This window comes from Motacilla alba, chromosome 4 (genome assembly GCF_015832195.1).
Source record: "Motacilla alba alba isolate MOTALB_02 chromosome 4, Motacilla_alba_V1.0_pri, whole genome shotgun sequence".
NCBI lineage: Eukaryota > Metazoa > Chordata > Aves > Passeriformes > Motacillidae > Motacilla > Motacilla alba.
The window spans coordinates 70,528,518-70,551,703 of record NC_052019.1 but is presented as its reverse complement, the minus strand read 5'-3'; the positions used below and the strand labels follow the sequence as shown (position 1 = coordinate 70,551,703).

The 23,186-nt window shown below is 42.5% G+C and overlaps 1 protein-coding gene across 3 annotated transcripts; it reads left to right on the top strand.

Annotated features, from left to right (window-relative positions):
* The first annotated feature begins 41 nt into the window (after positions 1–41).
* On the top strand, positions 42–22,230 carry LARP7 (La ribonucleoprotein 7, transcriptional regulator). Of its 3 annotated transcripts, none has more exons than XM_038134994.1 (13): positions 42–195; positions 3,525–3,733; positions 4,765–4,865; positions 4,960–5,043; positions 7,062–7,226; positions 7,676–7,784; positions 8,116–8,487; positions 9,069–9,198; positions 11,527–11,675; positions 12,465–12,583; positions 15,063–15,222; positions 17,235–17,326; positions 21,729–22,230. In XM_038134994.1, the coding sequence occupies exons 2-13, from the start codon at positions 3,526–3,528 to the stop codon at positions 21,804–21,806; spliced, it is 1,767 nt and encodes a 588-aa protein (XP_037990922.1). In that variant the 5' UTR covers positions 42–195; position 3,525; the 3' UTR covers positions 21,807–22,230. The 3 variants fall into 3 exon arrangements, with proteins under 3 accessions (XP_037990922.1, XP_037990920.1, XP_037990921.1); XM_038134992.1 differs by having other exon boundaries at positions 43–195; positions 8,113–8,487; XM_038134993.1 differs by lacking the exon at positions 42–195 and adding an exon at positions 2,612–2,772 and having other exon boundaries at positions 8,113–8,487.
* Positions 22,231–23,186: the final 956 nt, after the last annotated feature.

Below are 23,186 nucleotides of genomic sequence, written 5' to 3'. Positions count from 1 at the left end.
GCGCGCCCCCGACGCCGCCGCGCACGCGCGGGCGCCGCCGCGGGGCTTTTTTTTTTAATGGTTATTATTTTTTTTGCCTCGGAAAGTCGAGGAGCGAGCGGCGCGGCGCGCCGGGACCGGCGGGGACGGAGGCAGAGCCGAAGCCGCGGACGGGGCCGGGCGGAGCCGAAGCGGCGGCGGCGGCGGCAGCAGGAGGTCAGCGGCCGGGGAGGGGCTGTGGGTTGGCCGGTTGCAGCCATGGCGGCGCAGACAGGGGGCGCTGTCGGCCCCGCAGCGGCTTTCCCGCCGCTCGCGCGCAGAGCTCCCCCCCACACCCCCCCCGCCCCCGCGCGCTCCCCTCACGGCCGCCGGTCCCCTCAGGTCATCGCAGGGTAACCCTGAGCCGTCCTCTGCCCGCCCCCGGGCATCCTCCTCTCCCGGTGCCCGCTGATCCCGACCCGTGTGGCGCCTTCCTGAGGGCTCCTCGCTGCCCCGGGGCGCTGAGGTGGCTCTGCCCGCGAGTGATGCGCGGGTGACTCTTGTGCGTGGTGTCACGTCTTGGCGCCGAGGGACTCGTGCCGAGGGGGCTTTGGGCCCCTCAGAGTTAGTCTGTGCTTGTTTTTGTAAGTGTTCTGTCGGTAAAATCTGTAAATCGCTTCGGCAGCAGCACCTGCAGTGGTCAGTACCTGTGCAGCGGTAAGTATGTGGTGCTCAGGCTTCTCAGGAGAAGGCAGGGCTAGAAAAATATATCTCACATTGTAGTCTGCCCCTCACTTGAAGGGTAAAAAAGGTGAGGTTCTCCCATAGATTTTCAGTGTTTTTTGTCTAATGCAGGAGCTACCAGGGCCGCAGAATGCTTGGTTTTTGTAAACACCTCCACTCTGCTTCCATGTACTTACTCCTTCTGTTTCCCTCCAGCAGCTCTGCTGCTTTTTCAGTTCCCTGATCACCTAGTTGTCACCACAGGGAAAAACCAGAAATAACTTCTCAGGCCTTAAAACTCAGTTGTGTTTCTTGAGGGTGAGATACTGTGAGGTGAAGAAATTGGGCTGTCCTTTTGGTGTCATACAGGTGAATCCACCCAGTCAGAGTCTGGTATATATAATAATATATTTTAATTCTAACCACGGAATCGCTGATGCTGGGAACGACCTCTGAGATCGAGTCCAACCTTTGACCGATCCCCACCTTGTCACCCAGACCGTGGCACTAAGTCCCACGTCCAGTCTTGGACAGAAATAAATCCAGTTTGCGCCTCCTGAGGTGACAGAGGGAAGGGCACAACTAACACACAGGGATCTCTGTATGTGTGGGAACAGCTTTAACACTCACAGTTTCGTGAAATCCACCGAATGCCTTAAAACTGCAGCTTAAAATAATTCATTGGTTTCATTCTGTAAAACGGGAGGGGAAAAGCAGAATTTTCTCTGGTTTTATGTTAAGAAAGTTGTGCTGGCCTCCGTGTGTTACCTCCTGTCCTTTGTTACCTCACTTTGCATAGAGAGACGTTTCAGGGCAGGGCAGGAACTTCAGCCTGCAGCTCTGCCTGTGTCTGTGTTGGTGGAAAGCTGTTTCAGGATGTGTCTTTTTAAGTAGTTTCAGGTTTGCTGCACACTTGCATTTATTCTGCAGTACATACCTAGGGCTGCCCCTGACTCTACAAAAACATTTTCATCGTACATAAAGTATTCTGAATTCTTCTTTTTCCTCCCTCATCCACTCTTGCTCCATTTTAATTTTTAAAATACCCCAAGCAAACAAACATTTGCATCCGTGCCGAAAAGAACGAAGTATATTTTATATCTGCGCCCTGTTTCCTCCAGGCCTTGTATCACAGTTGGATTTTATTTTGTTTCCAGATGTTGATAATAACAGAAACTGGGGTTGTGTATGGGTTAGCACTGAAATCTTTAGTTTTTGTCGAGCCCAGAGATGCTTCTATAGATGAGTGTGGGTCTGTTTTATTTATTTATTTATTTATTTATTTATTATACATTATCTTTGCTTTCCTGAAGTTCCTTCCCCCTGTTTAACCGTCCCTCCTTTTCTGCTTTCACTCTGGCACACAGAGGCGCTGCGATTTTATTTCTTTTGAGGAGACTTTTATCAGTGGGAGGTTTTGACCCTGCTTTTGCTTTGCTCTGATTTTAATTTGTTTATCAGAGTAGTGCTGGTGGTGTGAGAGTTGGCATGTCAGAAATACAGGCTGCCTCGCACCCGGGCACGTGGAGATTGCTGAATTAATTACTGGGATTTTAATGTACCTATTAATCCTTGATGTTTGCTCTGGCCCGGGAGGAGCTTGAAGCGCAAAGCAATTTCCTCAAAGCTTCATTTCTGAGGGACAAAGTGAGAGGAAAGCCTGGAGTGCTTTTCTTCCAGCTCGAATGAGAGCCCCTCTTCTGGGAGGGAAGTCCCCGAGCTGAGTGACTCAAAACGCTTCCTCAGACAGAGCTGTGCTGCCCGTGGGCCACGCTGCTGTGTTGCTGCGGTGCCTTCACGCTGTTCAGCCACGACAGATAGCCCAAAACGACCTTTTACATTTGGGAAGCACCTCAGTGCAGCCCTCAGCTGAGCAGCGTGCTGCTTATTAATATGAAAACCTCGCTGAAGGGCTGCAGAGCTTGAACTTGCTGCGCAGTTTTACCTGGCTTATCTTTCCAAGGTGACTGCTGACCTTTCACTGTCGTGAGTCCTCAGCTCCCAGCGGGGGAGAAGCTGATCTCCGGCTGAGGAAGCCTGATTTGCACAAGAATTTGGGGACCATTTCCACTTTGCCATCCTGTTGTCGAGGTGGGCTTCCTCTCTGATGGCTGTGCTCTCCTTGCCCCACTCTGCTGCCTGGCAGAGAGCTGGGGAGTCTTTCATATGGTGATTGCGACATTAATGGCTTTAATTTTTGTGTTAATTTAATTTTCCAAAAGCTGTCTGCTTCAGGCGGCTTTGCGTTTTTTTTGCTGTGTGATTGAACAAGAGATGAATTGGTGCCTTAAAACCGTTTTATATTTTTCGAGATGAATCTGGGTATCAAGTCACTTGGTTCTAGTTAGTGTTTATTCTCCAGGATAAATCCTGTTTATTCTCCGGGATGTTCTGGAGTTCTGACACACCTGGGTTTGCCATTGGAGACACTTTCTTGACTTACTGCCCTTGGTAGCTGCTGGAGTGAGTGGTTTGCATTTTTGACACAATAAAGACAAATTTTTACCAACCACCCTTGCTGTTACCAGATCTGCCATGGTCAAGGTTAACACAAGATTAACTTCTGAGCAGTGCAGTGCTCGTGGGTTTCTGTGTGATCTTTCCAATGGTTTGTACTGTGAGCTGGGGACAGTGGAGGAAAAATCATGTATCTTTCTTCAGTTCTTAGAAAAACGTGTTTATGAGGAGGGAAATCGCCTGCTTTCCAGCTTTAGTTGTTATAGACTCTTTTTAGCAAGTAACTTGCTTTTCTGGTAACAGGGCAGAAGATTAAACAAGAACATTTACTCCTTGAAATAACTCCTTTTGTGTTTTTAAAATTATATTTACGTCTCATTTGACAGAATGACCGGAATGGAGACTGAAACAGCGAGAGACAAAGCCATGGAAGAAGAAAGCACCGAGCAGAAGAAGGAAAGAGAGAAGAAGAAGAGGTCAAGAGTTAAACAGGTGCTGGCAGACATAGCCAAGCAAGTGGATTTCTGGTTTGGTGATGTTAATCTCCACAAAGACAGATTTCTTCGAGAGCAAATAGAGAAGTCCAGAGATGGGTGTAAGTTTATTTTCAGTTTATTTCGGCAAACACTCGAGTGTCACTTTGTCCTTCCCTGTATTGCTGGCACCAGTGACAGGTTGTTTTGAGGTGCATGTGTTCTCCTGGGAAATGCAGGAGTTGCCTGCTGGAAATCAGCAGCTCAGGAGCTAGAGCCAGGACTAGATTTCAAAAATTTTATTTGCTCTACCTCTCCTCCTGTCCTGTCAGCCCTAGCATAAAGACATCTGCCAGGGTAGAAATGACTCCTTGGGAGACCTGATTTTCCTTCTCCATTTTTATGTAATTTGAAGAACAAGCCATGAAACAAGAGTCATGTTGCCCTCAGAGGTACTGCACTTGTTTTGCAGGGTAGATAGATGCAGAAATTTCACTGTCACTCGAATACGTTGTTGAGCTTAGGGATTTTGTTAATTTTCCCTCTGCAAGTTTGATAAGAAATTGTGTATTTGCATCTTGGGTTACTGTGAGTCTCTTCAGACAATTTCTCACGTGGTTGTTTGAGCTTTTCTAATTGCCCCCTTAAATAATTACTAAAGTAATAAGTAAGTAAGAATTACCCTACATTTTCTAGAGATACTAGACATATCTAAATTTTTATTAAGACTAGTGCTACATCTCTTTCTGTCCAGGTTTTAGCATCATGTCTGCTTGAAGGTGAGGTGCAAGCAGGGGCTCTGTGTTGGCAGCACCGTGTTTAGTACCCATGAGTACTTGAAGAAGAGGCATATTCTCAATGCAAATTGTTTTTTGTGCTGTAAAACTGCACCAGAAAAGGGGGTTTTCTTCCTTTCTTTTCACAGACAACAGTTATCAGTGGGGAGGTGAAAAACCAAAATTCCTTCGATAGTGGTTAGCATAGAAAAAAATTTAATTTAGATGGACTTAAAACTTAAATTTTGACGGTAAAATGTTTGTGTGAATCCTTGGTTAAATACTGCACTTAGAGCTTGCAGATGGTTTCACAAGAAAACAAGTGGAGGAGAGCACACCACCTGATTTCATAATTACACTTTTTTTTTTCCCTCTAGATGTTGACATATCACTTCTTGTTTCTTTCAACAAGATGAAAAAATTGACTACTGACGGGAAGCTGATCGCTCGGGCAGTTAAAAGTTCATCTGTTGTAGAGGTATTGAACATCTCACCCTGGTGCTGATGAAGCTCTGCTGAGCTGCTGAAGTCAGCAATAATCTGATGGGAAATGCTTTTCTCCCTGCTTTCAGCTGGACTTGGAAGGAACCAGGATCAGGAGACGCCAGCCTCTGGGCGAGTGCCCCACGGACGTGGACAGTCGGACTGTCTATGTGGTAAGGCTGCCCCTGTGTGTGTCCCTGCCCGTGGGTTCCTAACTGTGGGAACTCCATTTGTGCTTCGGGATTTTCCTTGGCCGCTGCTGATTGTCCAGCAAAGGGAAAAGAAATTAATGAAGCACAGGCAGGTGAGCTGGAGCTGAGAGTGGCAACAAAGGGCTTTGTTTGGTGCAGGGATTTCTTGTGCCAGCTTAAATTGTTTTAAATGCCGAGCCAAGTGCTGCTTGCCAGGCTGCAAAGGTGCAATTTCATTGCATTGAGGTGCTGCTGTGTTCACTGGGCTTTTTTAATGCCATTACAGCAGCACCAGTGGTATTAAGAAATATTTGCTAATTACATTAATGTAGTCGCAGCTTTCTAATAACAACTAAATTAGCTTCATGAGACAGGATCTAGCTGCATTCCCCAGTTTATCAGGGTACTTTAAACAGCGTTATCTGTTTATAAGATCTGTTGCTCTGAGTGCCTCTGGTTTTGTACACACAAACACCATTCTCTTCAAGGCAGACTATACCTGAAAAATTTTAACTATCCTCCTAATGGCACACTGAACCGTGGCTACCTCGATACTGGAATGACTGCTTGATTTAAATGAAAATAGCTTGTGCTGCCGGGATAAGTCTGCATCTCCACCTGGTATTTCAGCCCTGTCTGAGTGAAAAAACTGTTACATTGTGAAGCCACCTAAGTGGTAGATTGGAAGCAAATCTGACGGTTGAGCTTTTGCTTATTTAAACCCTGGAGAATTTTATTTACTAGATTTGAAGCCACTGTGGAATTTGCTTTGTCTCCATTTGCTTTTTATGACAGGTACAAATATTTTTTGCTGTGTACCCGTAGCTGGTAGCAGCTGAGTCAGTATTTTCCAGACAGCACTGAGTTTTCTCTGGTAAAGATACACAATAATCATGGCCAGAATACCAGTCCATCCAGATAAGGAGGAACTGATCTGCTCTGATAATTCCTTCCTTAACAAAAGCCCGGGAAAGGTGGTTGGCTTTTGTAAGTTTTGAGTGACTTTGTCCATGAAGAGCTTAAGTGTGTGGCTAAATGTTTTGTAAACTGGTATGTGGCAATGGGGAGAGTAGAAGTAGTCCAGGTGTTGGTAATTTATATTTCTCTGAAATTATCTGGTTTTTTTAATATGCTTTACCACAGACTTCACTATTATACTATTAAAACTTGAAAAAAACTTGAAGTAACTGGCTTTTCATCTTCAAGCCAAACCGTAACAATATGTTTTCCTGAGGATGGCAAAGTTTATGAAAAAAAGAAAATCTGAATGTGCTAAGTGTTTCCCTTCGAGGAGAACCTTTTAGTACAGGAACCTGTGGGAAAAAAATGAAATAGTGCCAACTGTGTTGTAGTTTAGGCATGAATTTGAGAGTGGGAATTTAAAGTGTTCCCTTGGGTCTAGTGAGACACTGGTGTGACACGATTTCTGTGTGGCTGGGGAGGGGGAATGCTGAACTCAGACACGGTGTCTGCAAGCTGCTAAAATGTGTTGCTATATTAAGGACTTTATACAAGTAAAAATCAGACAATTTTGTCATCCCAGAAGCTGCCTAAAAGGTTCTGCTCATCTGATGGATCAAGCTGTAACTGCTAAACTTGAAAATATTGGCTACTGGTCAAAATTTTATCAGTAGTGACCCTATACTGGCCTGCAGGAATTCTTTCTGTGATGCCTTCCTGCATTACCACCAATTAAAAACAAATAACTTGTGCTTTGCAGAGGGTAGTTTGGGACACGCCAGTCTGGTATTTACTGCAAGGTTTGAAATTTACCAAGAGATTCTGTGTTGCCAATATCCAGCTGCGGGTGAGCTTTTGGTATCTGTCATGTGAAGAAGATGAGCAGCGAAATTAAATACATAATGTATTTATTATAGGTATATTAATAATCTGTTCGGGTTATTTATATTAATAAAGTGTTCGGGTCACTTTTTGCTGCCTGGATACTTTGCCTCTCAACGTTTTGACATCAAACTTCATTTTTTTTTCTTCTCCTTTAGGAGCTGCTTCCCAAAAACGTCAATCACAGTTGGATTGAGCGGGTGTTTGGGAAGTGTGGCAATGTAGTTTACGTCAGCATCCCCCGGTATAGGAGTACTGGGGATCCAAAGGGCTTTGCTTTTGTTGAATTTGAAACTAAAGAACAAGCAGAGAAAGCCATTGAGGTGAGTGCTGCTGCCTCTGCTGCTGACATTGTTCCTGGTGACACATTGTGATATGAATGCTGGGCTCTTTACTGGGTCACCCACTGAATCCTGGAGAAATTCCCAAAATATCACCATTTAAAAGCTTCACGTAACAGAAGTTAGCTCCTCTTTCCTGCTCCCAGACCTCCAGTCAGTGCCACAATTCTTTAAAGATTTAATTTTATTAATAACCTGAAAACTTAGAAATATAATGGCTTTTTTATTTGTAAGTAATTTGGTTGGCCACTTTTACAGAAAGATCTCTGTGAACAACAAAAAGATTATGTTTAAATTTCATCAAGCGAGCATTGTCACACCTAATTTTCTGCGTTGAAATGTGATTTGTAAATATTTATATATTGAAGTGTGATAAGGATTCTTGATTTGAACTTGGATGCAGATTCTTTAAAGAATCTTTCCTTGTTTAGTTTCTGAATAATCCACCCGAAGAAGCACCACGGAAACCTGGGATTTTCCCCAAAACAGTAAAGAATAAACCAGTTCCTACACTGAATTCAAGTGACAACACTGTAGTAGGTAAGTGGTACTAAGTTATTGGGATCAAGGAAGTGTTATTTAGTTTCTTGGATCAGTTTTGTGCCACAGCTTCTGAAGAGAGAATTCTCACCTGCTGTGTTACTGCAGTTTATTTTCATGTGTCTTAAAAGCTTTTCATAAAAACAATTCACCTTGCTGTGTTTGGCCAGCGTGGGCTGAAGTATGAAAAATCTACTGTAATTTACAAACCCATATCCCAGATTTATGTTACAACTTCATCACTAAATCATTTTTCCTCATTTCTGGAGGAAAAATCTAATCTAGTGTTTAATCATGGGCAGTTTTAAATGTTGTGTTTTTAACCCAGAAGAGAAGAAGAAGAAGAAAAAGAAGAAATCCAAAATCAAGAAAGAGAGCAATGCACAGGCAGCTGCAGAGCCAAAGGAATCAAACACTAACAGTACAACAGAGCCAGCACCCAAGTCCAAGAGACACAGGACTCCGTCAGAGTGTTCTGAGATGGAGGCAACTGAGACTCCCAAGCAGCCCTCCAAAAGGGAGAAGAGGAAATGGGACAGAACAGAGAGCTCAGAGGTAACCTGGGAAAGCAGGCCAGGAAAGAGAAAAAGAGCCACCTCAGGGGATGGTGAGACATCAGCTCCCAAAGTCAAGAAAACTGCTGAAAAAGAGGAAGTTGAAACAGTAAAAGAAGAAGCAACAGAAGTTCCAAAGGATTCCAATGGTAAGAACTTGCCTTTTTAATTATCATGATTTCTATGCATGAATGAAGTGGAATGACAGATATCCCTAATGGATGAGGAGTGATGGGATGGACAGAGTGGAAGCAGTACATCAGCTTGGGCATATTAGTGTTCCCTGCAGTTAAAATCACACCTTGTCAGGAGTCGCTCCAAGGAGAGGAGCTGCACGGGGGATGAGGAAGAACTTGCAACACAAAAGCAGGGAGGGAAATCTAATCAGAAGCCAAAAGTGGTTCAAAGAAGTTCACATCAATAGAACTTGAGTGAAGTAAAGTACGGGTTAAACAGACAGGGGGGCAAGGGCAGACAGCACGGGAACCTAGATAAATAAATTAAAATACAAAAGGGAAAGGTAATGATCCGTTTGTTGCAAGAGATAAGAAAAGCTGCAGTGAAATGAGATTTAGTGTGAGAAGCAGAGTAAACTTGGGTAGTCAGTTAAATAGACCAGAAGCAGTTAATGTAAAGGACTAACCAGCAGATATTGAATGTGACTTTATTGCAATATCGTTTAACTCTCCGTGCTTGAGCAAATGTTTTCATTTTAACTGTTTTAATACAGAAGTTTCTGCAGAAGAAGACAAAGACAAAAAAGACACATCCCTTTCCAAATCTAAAAGGAAGCACAAGAAAAAACACAAAGAGAGACACAAAATGGAGGAAGAAGTCATTCCCCTCAGGGTACTCTCCAAGTAGGTGACATTGACTCGGTTTTTTTCTGATGACACTGAATAAATTTATTTTTCCTCAATAGTACTAGGGAAACGGTTGGCTGGCTTATGAGAACAAAATCCCTCAATATTTCCAGCGGTCACACCTACTGTAACTAAGAAAAAAAACCGTGGGTTTTAATCTCGCTCCATGCTGGGCCTCTTAGGTTTTAAGTATATCTCGGGGATATTGTAAATATTGCTGTGTTGTGGTACCAACTTTTTAATGTTTCACATGTTTGAATGTTCATGTTTTCCTGTAGTATGCAGTGTTTTGTCACTTTTAAGAAAATCCAAGCCACGTGGTTTCTATAGTTTATTGAATTTTTATTGCAATTTAAATTCACCATATCTAAAAGTTTTAAAATTATTTATTCCTGAAGTCTTGGTATGTCTGACAGTCCATCACCATTGCTAAAGTGCAATTCCAATTTTTATACAACAGAGTTGCATATTAGCAACAGTATTAGCCTGTAGGAAGGAGGTTGAAGATACTTCATTGCTTTATGTGTAAAGTTTTGCACACTTTATAACTCAAAGTGTTGGGCTTTTAGGAGTCACCACAACTAAAACATGGAAGCACTTACTTTTTAGGCATCCAGCAAGTACCTCCATGTTAAAGTAGAGGGGGTCCTTGCCGCCTTATGCTTTTTATAGAAACAATTATTTTTATTATTATTTGATACATTTCCAGAGGAAGGTGTTGAAGGTAAAAGGATTCACCACCACTAAAACATGGAAGCACTTACTGTTGAGAACCAAAGCAAGCACATCCACATTTAAGTTGTGGGGGTCCTTCAGGGGAAAAATACATGAAAATAAAACAAAACCGCAGTAATCATAAACATCCTTGCACATTCCCTGCCAGAAGCCTTCGAGCATTAGGATCCACCGCCGCTGAAACATGGAAGCACTTACTTTTTTAGGCAGCAGGTACCTCCATGTTAAAGCAAAGGGAGACCTTTAAAGTCAAAAGTCGCTTCATATGAAGCTTAGCCACTTAGAAAAAGATCTGCTCTCAGCTAAACTTCTTTTTCCCGGTCCAAAAAATCCTCAGGGTCCAAATATCTTCAACTGAAGTGCAGGCCCCAAAAAAAACCAAAACATATATAATCCCAGATGAAGTTTCAGGATTGCGATCAGGATTCACCTCTACTAAAACATGGAAGCACTTACTTTTTCTAAACCACAGAAAGCACCTCCATGTTAAAGTAAAAGGGGTCCACGAAAAAATAAAACAAATGTTGTCGCCGCAGCGTGTCCTCTGCTGCATCCTGGGGAAACTGCAACAAACCACAAGAGTTTTGGTTAAAAGTTATTCAGTCGGAGCAAAAGGGTAGGATGTGAGATGTTTAAAGAGAATAAGCATTGCAAATACTTGCCTGACTCATTCTGCAGGATCTCCTCTTCCTTGACTGGGCAAGTCACAAAGTTCCTCCTTGAGCTCGTATTTATACCAAACCTTGCTGTGGGACGGTGTTGCCTTTTTATCTCCTAGAATCATTACGTGGCTCTTTTGTTATTTTAATGCCTTTGCTCTGGCCGAGAATGTATGATCCTGGGCGAGTCTGGATGCTTTTTTGAAGTATACAGTTGTCACTGTTAACAGCTAAAACCATTACCACAAGATATCCTCCTCTTTAAAAATCCTCTATCAGCTTGTTTGATAGCACAGATTAGGGTAACAATGAGTCGTTCTCACAGTGGCACTGCGGGCATTGTGTTGCCGTGGAGCAAAGCTCTCGCTGTTTGCAGAAACATCTCCATGTTAAATGTATGTAAATATATAAATTGCTTCCACGGGGGGGTATTTTTTAACCAAAATGCATTTGAATAGGGAGGAATGTCCTTATCTCGGTAGGTTTTCGGTGAGTTTAACCAGTTGCTGATTTTCCAGCAATGATTTTTTTTCTAGAAAATGAATGACTGATTCCTAATGTAGTGACACGGGAGCGGGTTCACTGAACTAATTCACTGAATTGAGAGTTCACTGTCTCTGAATTAACTCTGAATTTGGTGCCTGTGCTCTGTGTAGTTCCACTGGAAAACGCAGTTCACCCAACTCTTCTCTGTGCTGTCTGAATATTTAAAGCAAATTCGAAAGCCACTCTGTTGGAATGCTAGGTTGATGTTGTTGGAACTCTCTGAAGCCAAGTCACGGGAAATTGAGCTAGGGACAAAGTTGGATTTGACCGAAGTGCAGGGAGATCTCCAGTGGCAGAATGGTGTGCACTGTTCACCGAGTTTAAATCTCTAAACATCAGTTTGTTGTTTGCAACTGACATCCTGTGCCTGTGTTGCTGCTTTCAGGACCGAATGGATGGATTTGAAGCAAGAATATTTGGCTCTGCAGAAAGCCAGTATGGCCTCCTTAAAGAAAACCATGTCTCAAATCAAACCTGAGCCCGTGGGAGAGATGGAGACGGAATCCGGTGTGCAGAAATCTGAAAATGACAAAAGTAATCCTGGGTTTTGTCTTGTTTTCTCAGTGTTTCTTGTGTGCAAACAGAAGTGGTGCAAGGCCCTGGTCTTGGAGAAACGCTGTCACAGGGTTTTGTTTTGTAAAATGCTGCTGCTTTCTCAAAATGTCAGATAGTAAAAGTAACCCCCTCCCTGTATTTTGGTGGATTAGGTACTAAGGAGTTATGTAAGTAAATACTGAAGTGATTTCAGCATATGTCAGCATATAGCACTTGCCAGGCTTACAGATATATTTAGGTAATTGTCATTATTAGGCCTCAGAGAGATAAATAAAAAAAACCCATCTTGGAATTGGACTTTATCAGCTCTAGGGATAAGAGGAGCTTCAAAATTATATCTTGGTAGTTAAATTTCTACTTTTATTTCTGGTTTAAAATTCTTCTTTATTTTATTTTCTCTGAATACTCTTGTGTGTCTCTTCACTAACCTCAGTGCTGATGTTCCAGTGGCCCTCTGCATGTTTTTAATCACTCCGTAACTGCGGGGTTACTACTGGTACAATATAAAATGTCTTTTTGGGAAGGACCCTATGGACTGTTAAAATTTCTCAAAGGCCTTTTCTTGAAGCTGTTTTTTTTACTAAAATTGGCTTGAACCTTTGGACAATCTTGATCCTTCTTTTAATAAACCTCAGACTGCAGCAACCGTAGTTGATAGGTGTTTACATTGTTACTTCTGTGCTTTCATAATGTCTTAATTTTTCCAACCTAATAAATGTAAAACCTTTTTTTCCATTTTCCCCCCCACCCTGTTTTTAACTTGACCAGCCACCAGTGAAGATTGTGCCCCTCCCGCCAAGGCCAACACAATGGGGCCTCAGTTTGTCAGCGGAGTAATTGTGAAGATCATTAGCACCGAGCCCCTGCCGGGCAGGAAGCAGATCAAGGTAATGCCTTTGTAACCTCAGGGTAGCTGTTAGCCTTTCCTCTTACCCTGCCCCCCAAATGTTTGAATATGGAGTGCCATTTCACCCAGTCTCACTGATTTTTTTTTTTTTTTTGCTTTTTTTCATCTATTTGGCCAGCAGCCGAGTAAAAATTTCTTATTCTCTGTTAATGGCAGATTTTTCAGTGACCAAACAAGGTAAAGGAGGATGTTTCAAAGTAAAACCAAGCCTTTAGTGTGCTTGCAGCAATGTCAAGTTTATCTTGAAAATATTGGGGAGAATAAGCAATGCTCTGGTGCTTTCCAGTTTAAAAAAAAGGAGCTGGAGACTTCTTCAGTGTTCTGCGTTTGTCACTGTGCCAGTCATCCTGACAAGGGAGCTATAAAAGTATACCTGTGTGGGGGGACCTGTAAAAGTTTATGGTGTTTTTATCATTAACGGGAATTTGGGGGCAGGAAAATGCTCTCTGCATGAGAAACCAATTTTCTTTAATTCAGAAAGAACTTTACAATGACAAAAACTCCATTGCAGGGAGAGTGACAGCAGTGGAACTTGTTGATTCAGTCTGTTTTTTCCTAATGCCAGTGCTCGTTTTTCTTGATTTAAAAAGTGGTTAGATACCTTCACTTTTGTGTGGATGACACAAACCAAAAGTTACACACAATCTTTTAAAGGAAAATAGCAATTTTAAGCTTCATCTTTTTAAAATGGAAATATTAAGAATTTTCCAAAGGAAATAACAGCTTTTTTCAAGATCCTGAATTTTCCATTAATGTTACACAGCACATTTTCTTTCCCAAATTGCACCTTAGGATGAGTAACAGCTGCAGAGAATTTGAACATCTTCAACTCAGCTTGGTGCGCACACATACCCAGCCGGCTCAGGACAGTGAGAGAATGGTTTAAAACTCGATTTCTGAGACTTTATCAAACATTTAACTACCTAGAGAGGGAATATCGAGTCACCGGCTGCTTGCAAGTTGTGTGAGGCTTGGTGTGTGCATAGAACCTAAGCAACATCACTGAAAACCCTCATCTCAGTGGTGGTGGGGTTTCAGCTTCAGCAGCCTGATCTTCCTCCGTCTGTCTGAAGGCAGCTGGGTGCTGGAGACACAGAGACAATGTGGCACAAGTTGTTCCTGTCACCTGTGAGGGCCTCTGGGGCTGCGGGATATACCTCACTGGGTTAAGGTTGTGTCACATCCTGAAACGCTGTGGGCAACAGGAAAGCTTCGTATTTTAAAAGCAGAAAACTTAAATTCTTTTGATATTTCTTTCCCTTTTTTTTTTGTTTTGTTTTTGTTTTTGTTTTTGGGGTTTTTTTTTGTTTTTGTTTTTGTTTTTGGCCACACTAGTCGCATAACTTTGTGGAAGGCAGAAGTGCAACCAGACCTGGCTTCGCTGCAGCAAACTGCCACTAAGCAGTGCTTCAGGCCTTTTCTCCCTCTGACTTCCAGAACTGAGCTGCATTTCTCGTTGCATGGAAGCAATGATGCTTGCCACACAACTTGGGCAGGTCTTTGCAGTGTGGTTCAAATATTATTCTGATGTTTTAATTTTACACTTCTCTGCTTCCCTCTTTTGCCCTTAAGGTGCTCCTCAGAGCTACTAACTTTTGTCAGCTCCTTGGTTTGTTTTAGTTTTCCATGAAATGGTGAGTTTGGGATAACAGAATAAAGCTGGAAAGTAGCTTTTGCTGGCTCTCAAATGATCTTAACAGTGTTGTCGCTTAATTTTTGTTTTGTTTTAAGGCTGCCCTTGGTAGTGGAGGGTTAAAAGCAGTGTGTGATTCCTGAATAGAAGCATCTTACTTGAGCTGCCTGCTGTGAACAAAATTGACTAGGAATGTGTGGTCCTACTTAATTTCCCTAACAGCAGGAATTACAAGTGAAGTACTTCATCTGCAAGAGCATTTGTGACTCTTCTCCCTTCAGCTGTCAGTGAAAATTTTCAGGCAGAGGTCACTTGATGAAGATAGAGTTGTTTTTCTGCTGCTCCTTTCTCAAATCATCTGCCACGCACGAGCTTGCTTTTGTACCTGAACGTGTAGAATCAAGTTTGATATTTTTCTGTTAGGCCGAGGTCCATCGACGTTACCGTGCACGGTTTTTACTTTTGAAAAAAATCCGACAGAGTGCTGCAATAAAGGGGTGATGCTCCATTAGTAAATTGATACCATAACGTTTCCAGGAATGACCGCTTTCAATTGTTAATGGGAGGGCAGGATGAGAGATAGATGGGGAGATGTTGCAGGCTCATAAATCAGAATTCAGTTATAACCTTCTCAGGAAAAAAATGTTAATTCAAAACTCTTTGACAAGGGGATTGATCGATGAAATGACAAAGTTCAGTTACTGCCTCCTACTTCATGACCTTCTTGAAAATGTTAACGACCTCCAAATGGAATGGTCAAAAGTCACTCTTTTTAAGTTCTTTTTGAAGGCTGATTTATGGTGTGTGTTGTCTCATGCTCTGACAGGATGCTCTGGCAGTGCTGGCTGAGGTGGCTTATGTTGACATGCTGGAGGGGGACAACGAGTGCCACGTCCGTTTCAAGACTCCTGAGGATGCACAGACTGTCATGAAATCCTACAAAGAAATACAGATCAAAAACAACTGGAAATTCGAAGTTCTCACTGGTAAGACTTGTTTTCTTCATGGAAGTTTGGGAGAAGCTGTAATTACTGTAAAAGTGATCATTGCTGATGAATTTATGGATATATTTAGATATCTCAGGAGAAAAAGATTGCATGTTTAGTTCTTTGTTTTTTGTTTTTTTTTTCTGGGAGTCTTCTCATTTTGCAGTTACTGTGAAATTGATAAATTGAGAAGTGATTTTGTGCCACCATTAAGAGCAAAACTATGACTTTTGCTTGCTATTTCAAACCTAATTTTCTTCTTTTTAGATGGATTTGCCTCACTTTCAGTGGCAAAGGGCTATAGAACCTAATTCACTCACGTTGCAGCTTTATGAATAGAACATTCTGATAATGCAAAAGAATTTTAGAGGAAGGCTTTCTTGAAAATACTGAGCGTATGTGTGAAATGACATGGCAAGGATCTAAGAGCACAGATACACTTACAGTGGGTTTTAGCACTTACCTACTAATTGATCTTTATTTTTCAGGAAGTTGAATAATTTAGGCCAGAATAAGAAGGGCTCTACTTTTCAACTTCATTTTAATGTGTGTTGTATCTTTTTGAAATGACTGTGCTGTTCTAAATTTGTATCTTGCGTTAGACTGGATTAGCTTGCCAAGTGTGGAGAAGCCTCTCTGTGGGATTGAGGGATAGAAAGAAGAGGAAGTCTGTCAAACTTGGTCTGTTCATAAAACTCCTGTCGTTGAAAGATGCACCAAAAAAATGTAAATATGGGGAAAAAAGCCCCCCAAAAAAACCAGCTTAAACAGTCAGTATAAGACTGCCTCATATTTAAATGACTATATTTAAATATTTTAGCCCATACTTGCCTAAACCCTGGTTGAGGACCCAGGCTGGTGGGTGCAGGGATGTAGGTGGCAGTTAAGGATTGCAGGAGGAGAAGCTTTGATGGAAGCATTAACCTTCATGATCATATCAAAGTTAATTGAAGTTTGAGACTCAGTGAGTGCTGCTAATGTCATTTGGAGACGATTTGTCTCCTGTGTGCTCTGTGTTTCAGAGATCCAGAAATAACCTCAAATTTTGTGTTCTACAGCTGCCTGCTCAGTGTCTGTTTGTTTGTCTCTGGTTTTGTGTCCTTACATCAGGGTGTAGTAGGAGATTAGGAGTAAGTACTACATTGTAGGAGCATCCCATTCATGGTTTTAAGATTTATTTTTTTTCTAACTGGCTCATTGAAATGAGAATGGAAAAGCTTTCCAGGAATGCACAAAGGACTCACAGTAAGGATTTTTGTTTTCCTTGGTGGCAGAAGGTGAGAGATGAAAAGGAAAGGATCTTTAATGCTCTCTACAGCAGGGACTAAAGATTTCCCAGTAGTATTTTAGTCTTCAGGATTTGACTTTAAGATCTTCAGCTTGGCATCTGGCAAGATGGTAAGCATCTGTGATCACGTTGAGATGTTAACTTTTGCAGGAATCTTTTCTGAGATCATTCAGAAACTTCCCCGTGGCTGAAGATGAACCCTGAGACCGTGCAAAATGGTATCACAGAATTCCCATCGTGATAATTACATCACAAACCAGAAGGAACGATGGCAAACTGCTGCTTCCCTGCAAAGTAGCTGCTGAGAAAAGCTGCAGAATTATTTGCTTTTGTGTTGCTGTCCATGTTCAAATATTCCTGACAGCTCATAAAGTCCCCAGGCAATGGTTTTGATGAAACAAAACAGTCTCGATTGTTTTTACAGTAATTACTTTTAATTTTTTGTCTTCTGTTTGGTACCTGTTTAAAATGTGTCACAAGGTTGAGTACATCAGTAAATCAAAGGGGCCTATGTGTGCTGTGGTGAAACTTCAGCTAAAACTCAGCTCCTTTTGCTGGTGACAGGTAGAGAGCAATTCTGTATGGCTTCTGTGGACAGGGAATTTTAGATTACTTGGGAAATACTTGTTGGGTTTGCCTAAGATATATTTTAGTGAGTGTAAGAGGTGGACGCACTCTCGTGGCTATGTTTATTGACATTCCTCCATGTCAATTTTCCCCCAAGGTGACCATGAACAACGTTACTGGCAGAAGATTTTGGTGGACAGACAAGCTAAGCTGAACCAGCCTCGGGAGAAGAAGCGGGGTACTGAGAAGGTAGCCTGCAAATCTCAGCTATTTCCTCTACAGCCAGGGCTGGAAACACGACACTGTTTCCGCATCGCTCCACGTGGTTTGATACTCCGTGTGTTTCATTCTGTTAAATCACTTCCTGCTGACCTGCCAGCAGGGTTTTCCAGCCGCAGAGTACAGAGGGTGGCTGTCCTGCTGCAGCTGACAAGTGCGAGGCTTGTCATTCCAGGGACAACTGGAAGAAAGTTAAGTCCATGACTAAAGGCCTGAACTTAATTTGTAAGCTGGATTTCTTTTGAAACCCTGTCTGGATGAGCTCATTAATAAGTTAAGTAGCCTTGATGTGCTCTAGTGAAATCAAGTCTGCTGCTACACTCTTAAATCTCTAGTATGATCCAGCAAATAATAATTTTGAGAGCGAATCTCCTTTCCCTCACAATTTACACAGTTTTATTCGTGCTGTGACAGTACCGTGTGTTCCCAGAGCGGTCAGGAGCCCCTGCTCTGCCCCAGCCCAAACCTGGGTGCTGCTGCCAGCATCCGTGGCTGCACAGCTTCCAGTTCCAAACCGGGACATGGCAGCCTGCTCCTGGCTGTGCCTGTCGGGCTGCAGCCTCGGGGGAGTGTTGCAGTGCACTTGCAGGCTGCAGCCTCTACTGCAGCCCCAGCGGCTCCTTCAGGGCATGAAGGGTTCCTTGGTTAAGCCAGTCAGATCCCTGACTTGACAGAGAGGAGCCAGAGAGTATTTCACAGACGTTTTATTGCCAGGTTTGCTTCACACACAATCCAGATAAGGTTTCTGAGTTGGCTTTAGCCTGATTTTTTTTTTTTTTTTTTTTTTTTTTGCTGTGGCTTGCAAAACTCCAGAATCATCTGACCTTAATTATTTGTTGTTGACTTTGGAGACTCTTTGTTTCCTGGAGGCCAGGGAAAAAATACTGTCCCACATAAAATGGAAAATAAATATTTCATTGACCTAAAGGAGCAGCAGTCGTACAGGTCAAAACCTTATCTTGTACGAGGCATATTTTGCATGTCCTATCCTGTTTGTGTGAGTGTTCTTTCAGAGATCCTGCAGACGAATGAGTAGAGGTTTTTTTAAACAAAGATGTTCATAAAGAATTTGCCCAAATCTCTAATTTTCTTGAAAGCCTAAAAGTGGCATTGATTCGAGCCATTTTTCTTTAATATAAGCAGAAAGGGAATTTGGAATTCGAAAACCACAGCTTTAGAACATTTTTCTGATTGCTGCCAGGATTTTTTTTTTAATGTACTTTTACTTTTTCAAACCCAAGGTGCCGGTGAGACCTTTGACTTTAATTTTGACTGTAGGAGCCCTTGCTCTCAAGTTTCTCTTCTTCACTTTTTGAAGCTCGGTATTTGTTGACCAAGCTGGTGTAAATTGGGCAGTAATGTACCTCATCTAGGCTTGCAAATACAAACTGTCTCGGTTCTGCCTAACAATTGGCAGCACAAGGATGCAAACTCCCGCTCCTTCCCCCTGCCCATCACCTTGCCACACACAGGGAGGTGTGAACTTCAAAGCCAGGGAATTCGATTTAAATGCTAACGCTGTTGAGCAAAACATCAAGACAAGAATGTTGCAGTCAAAAAGTCTTAACCCCTTCCTCGCTTTTTTACAGGCTGTATTCCTGAAATACTGACTGGTAATAAAAAAAAATTTCCCATTTGAAAATTTTTCCTTAGTACTTCCGAGGTGAATCCTTTTGAAGGTCTCAGAGGTGGAAAAAAGTAATATAATAATTCATAATTTAACCTACTCAGTAAAATGTGCCATTAGTGTGGCTTTTCTTGGCTTTTTTTCTCAAGGTCTGTTCTTTTAATAACCTTTGTAATCCCTCACATCATTTTGAAGTGGAACTTTTTGCCTGTTAGCTGCATTATGCTTGGAATTAAGGCATCTTACATTTGCTTTGAATCAGTGTTGAAATGCACGGACAGTTGAGGCAGTCTGAGATTCCTCTTTTCCATGTTTTCTAAAAAGTCCAGGCCTCCTCGGCTCTCCTCAGGATAATTCTTAAGGATCACTGCAGCACATAGCTGGTGCAGTGCCCAAAACCAAAGCCAGTGGTAGAAATTTCAGTTCCTCTGGCACAGTTCCTATAACAAACCAGATGTCCAAAAGAGATAGGATATCCCAAGACCCCTCAGAAAAGGCTTGGCCATCCTTTGGAATGAAAAAGGTGTCCCTTGTCTTTCCCCCAGGCCTGGTAGATTGTCACCTCCCTGCTGCCCCTTCCACATCCATCTTCCCTATTGTCTGTTTAAGTGCCTGATGAAACCACCTCCGTGATTTACTGATACAGATGGAATACTTCCAGCCGGAGCTGCTTTTTCGGGCAGTGCCACTTTATTCAGACCTAAAGCAATCCATCAGTCTGTAGCCTTCAACTCCAGACCCATCGGAGTCTCCCGTCGCCAAAGCCAAGGGGCGAGTGCCTGCCAGCTTCCCCTTGGATCCTCATCTCCTGGGGAGCTGCTGCTGGGCCTCCTTTGCGCCTTGGATCCCTTCCACCGGGGCAGGGAGCAAGTTTAGGAGGGTGGGAGGGGTGGTACAAGTGAAAGGCATTTGGCCAGGGAGTGAGAATGGAGTATTTGGGAAAGGAGGAATAATTTGCAGCGCAAAAGGAGGACGGTGGGACGCTCTCCTGATGATGCTCGGGGGGGGGCTGTGTCCTTGCGAGGCTGGGCAGCTCCGTGTCTGTGGGGCCAAGGGACAGCTGCCACCCCAGAGCACCTCTCCGTGGTGTCTGTGGAATGGCCAGATCCCTGCTTGCATTCACAGGTGCTGATTGTGAATTGATGAGCTAGAAATGGAAATCCTAGAGGCCTCTTGCCAAAGCTCTAACAGAAATATGAACTGGGCAGCTCATATTTTAAAGCTTCCCTTCCTGTATTTGTCATTCTCCATCCCATCCTGAAGGAGTAAACCACTGTACTCTGCCTGCTCTTAGGGTTGAACTGTTTTAAATGGTTTTTGTTTTTTTTTAACCACCAGAGAATAAAAGTTAGCCATCTTGAGGTCAGTTTTATTGCTAGAAACTGGCTGGGAAAGCCTCAAATCTTGCCTGCCACAGGGAGTGCAGCAGCACAACCTGCACCTCCATGCTGTGTGCAGGACTCAGTCACATGCAGAAGTAATGAATAATTTGATTTATATGTGAACTCGTTCAAATCTGGCACACTGGATTGCCTGGGGTGCAAGTGACCCCATAACACCAGCTAGTATGGTTGAGTAGTCCCCAGCAGAAAAGTTGCTGTGGGCTTTTCTTTGGGTTTTTTGTTGTTGTTTTGGTTTTGTGGGTTTTTTTTTTTTTGTTGTTGTTGTTGTTTTTTTGAGGGGATAGTAATTTTTGGGTTTTTTAATTTTTTATGGTATTTTTGTGTTCTGTGAGTGTGTTTTTGTGTGGTTTCTTGTGCTGGGTTGTGGTTCCTGTGTGTGTGTTTTTGTGTGTATATTGTGGTGGGTTTTGTGGCTTCTGTACATGCCTTTTTGACTGTTGGGGTTTGGGGATTTTATATGTACTTTTAGTTCTCTTCATGTCCTGGGGCTTTGGAGTTGTTTTGAGAGGCTTGGAAGAGTTCTGATAATTTTTTTCATTTGGGTATTTTTTTTGGGCAGATTGCGTTTTTTCAGGAGTTGGTTTTGGTGTTTCTTAGTGCATTTGGGGTTTTTCTGATATTTTTAGAGAGCCTGGTGGGTTTTTTTTTTTTTGAGAGAGGGAGAGTTCTGGGTTCTTGATGTGCCTTTGGGTGTGTTCAGTTCTGTGGGGTTTTTATGTGCCCTCGGGTTGTGGTGTTGTGCTGGTTTGTGGTGCTTCTCCGGGAGCCTTTGTGTGTGTGTTCTTGTGTTGATTTGTGGGTTTTGTGGTTTGTGTGTGTTTTTGTTGTGTGCATTCTTGTGGTGTTACAGGAGTTTGTGGTTTCTTCCTGTTCTTGTGTGGCTTTTGGGGGTTTTGTGGTTGCTGTGCGTGTTCTTATGCGAGTTTGTGGTTTCAGCGTGAATGGTTTTGCCTGGGTTTGGGGTTTTTTGTGGCATGTGTGTGTTTTCAGTGAGTTTGTGTATTTGTTCATGTGTGGGGTTTATGAGGTTTTTTATTTTGTGTGTGTTTCTTGTGGTTTCTGTGCTTCTATGGTTTTTCTTCAGTGGCTTTGTCTGGAGTCTCTGTGGTGTGCTGGGGATATATGTGGGGTTTTTCCTGTTTAAAAATCCACAATATTCATACAGCATTCTTTTTTTTTTTACTTTATATATGAGGCTGTATTTGAGGATTTTGAAATTGCAGTTTCCATGTCTTCATCCATGTTGGGAGGAAGGAGGGATAGAATATATCCATGATCAAAAAGTCAAATCCTAACAATGTGGTTTTTCTCTGATTTCCCACATCATTTTTGCTGCTTGCAGTTGATTGCCAAAGCTGAAAGGATGCGACTGGAGAAGACTCAACAGACAAGCAAACACATTCGCTTCACTGACGACTAACCGGGGCTGATGTGAGCTGGGAAGTGAACTGTAGGTATTCCAGACAAAACATCCCACAGCAGCCCTCACAACCACTGCTGCTTACAGCAACCCAACCCGGGCCCTTGGATCCGTAACTCTGCAGACTGCAAGCGTGAACATTGGTTCTGAATCCCATTTCTAATAGGCTGAATGTTTACTGCTTCTGAGCCCTTAGGTAAAGCTATTTGGAACATGTGTATTATGAGATCTTCCTTTAGTTCACTTCCACTTTGTTGGGATTTTCTTTTTTTTTTTGTTTGTTTGGTTTTTTGTTTTTGTTTTGGTTTTTTGTATGTTTTCTACACTAGGTTATAAAAATAAAATGCTTGAGAATTTCAGTTGTGTATCTCTAATTCTTCCATTTGCTTTTTATGAGACTAAATAATAAAAGTGGTAAATGCTATATAAACCTCTCTAGCCCTCTTTTTAGTCCACCAAGCTGTTTCAAAATAGAGGACAATAATCTGTTATTTTCAAGTGGGTAGGGCTGGCAGGAAATCTGCCATTGAGGAGTTTGGAAGGAAATTTACTTGTATAAATACACACTGAACTGAATTCAGACTTTCTTATTTTTTAGAAGAATCTTCAGAGGAAGACATAAGAGTATGTTTGGTACATCTCCATCTCATTACTCACTTGCAGATAAGTGTTCAAGTTGTATCATTCACAAGTTAGGATGGTGATTTTCATGGCTTTAAGGTATTTCATAGAGGACCAGCAATCTGGAAAAAAAGGAAAATTAAACGTGAAATTGGGATTCTCCACAAGGTTTCGCTTCTGTTTCAGTGAATCTGCTGGTGGGGCAGGATTGAATGGAGAGAGAACAGCAGTGGTCAGACTGAAGACAGCAGGAGTACAGAGGGGAGAAGTGCAGGATAAGGGACCAGCTTTGGCCCTGGAGGGGAAGAGCTTGCTGATGGTTCTTGGAAATGGTGCGTGGAGGATTCCTCCCAGAGGGCTGCAGGGGAAGAGCAGGAGCTAACCTGTGTGCCAGGCACTTCTGCAGTATTCCTGTTTAGCCCAATGCAGCATTTTGAATTTATTATTAGCAGACCTTGAACTCCTCTGTTCCTGGGTACGTGAGAAGTTGTGTAACAGGGCAGAGAGGAGTTTTCATACCCAGCTGTGAAGAGAATTGATCAATGGATGTCTTCTAGGCATCCAGCCTGAGAGACAGGAGGGTTTTTTTTTCTTTTTTCCCTTTGTGATGTGAAGGCAAAAAATAAACCCCACAGCCTATACCCTTGGTAAAATGCTCGGGATTTTGCTGCTGAAATTCATTTAAGTCAAAAATATATCTGTGTTATAAATAATTTAGGTCATAAATGATTCAGACTTTTTATGTTTGGTGGAGAGTGG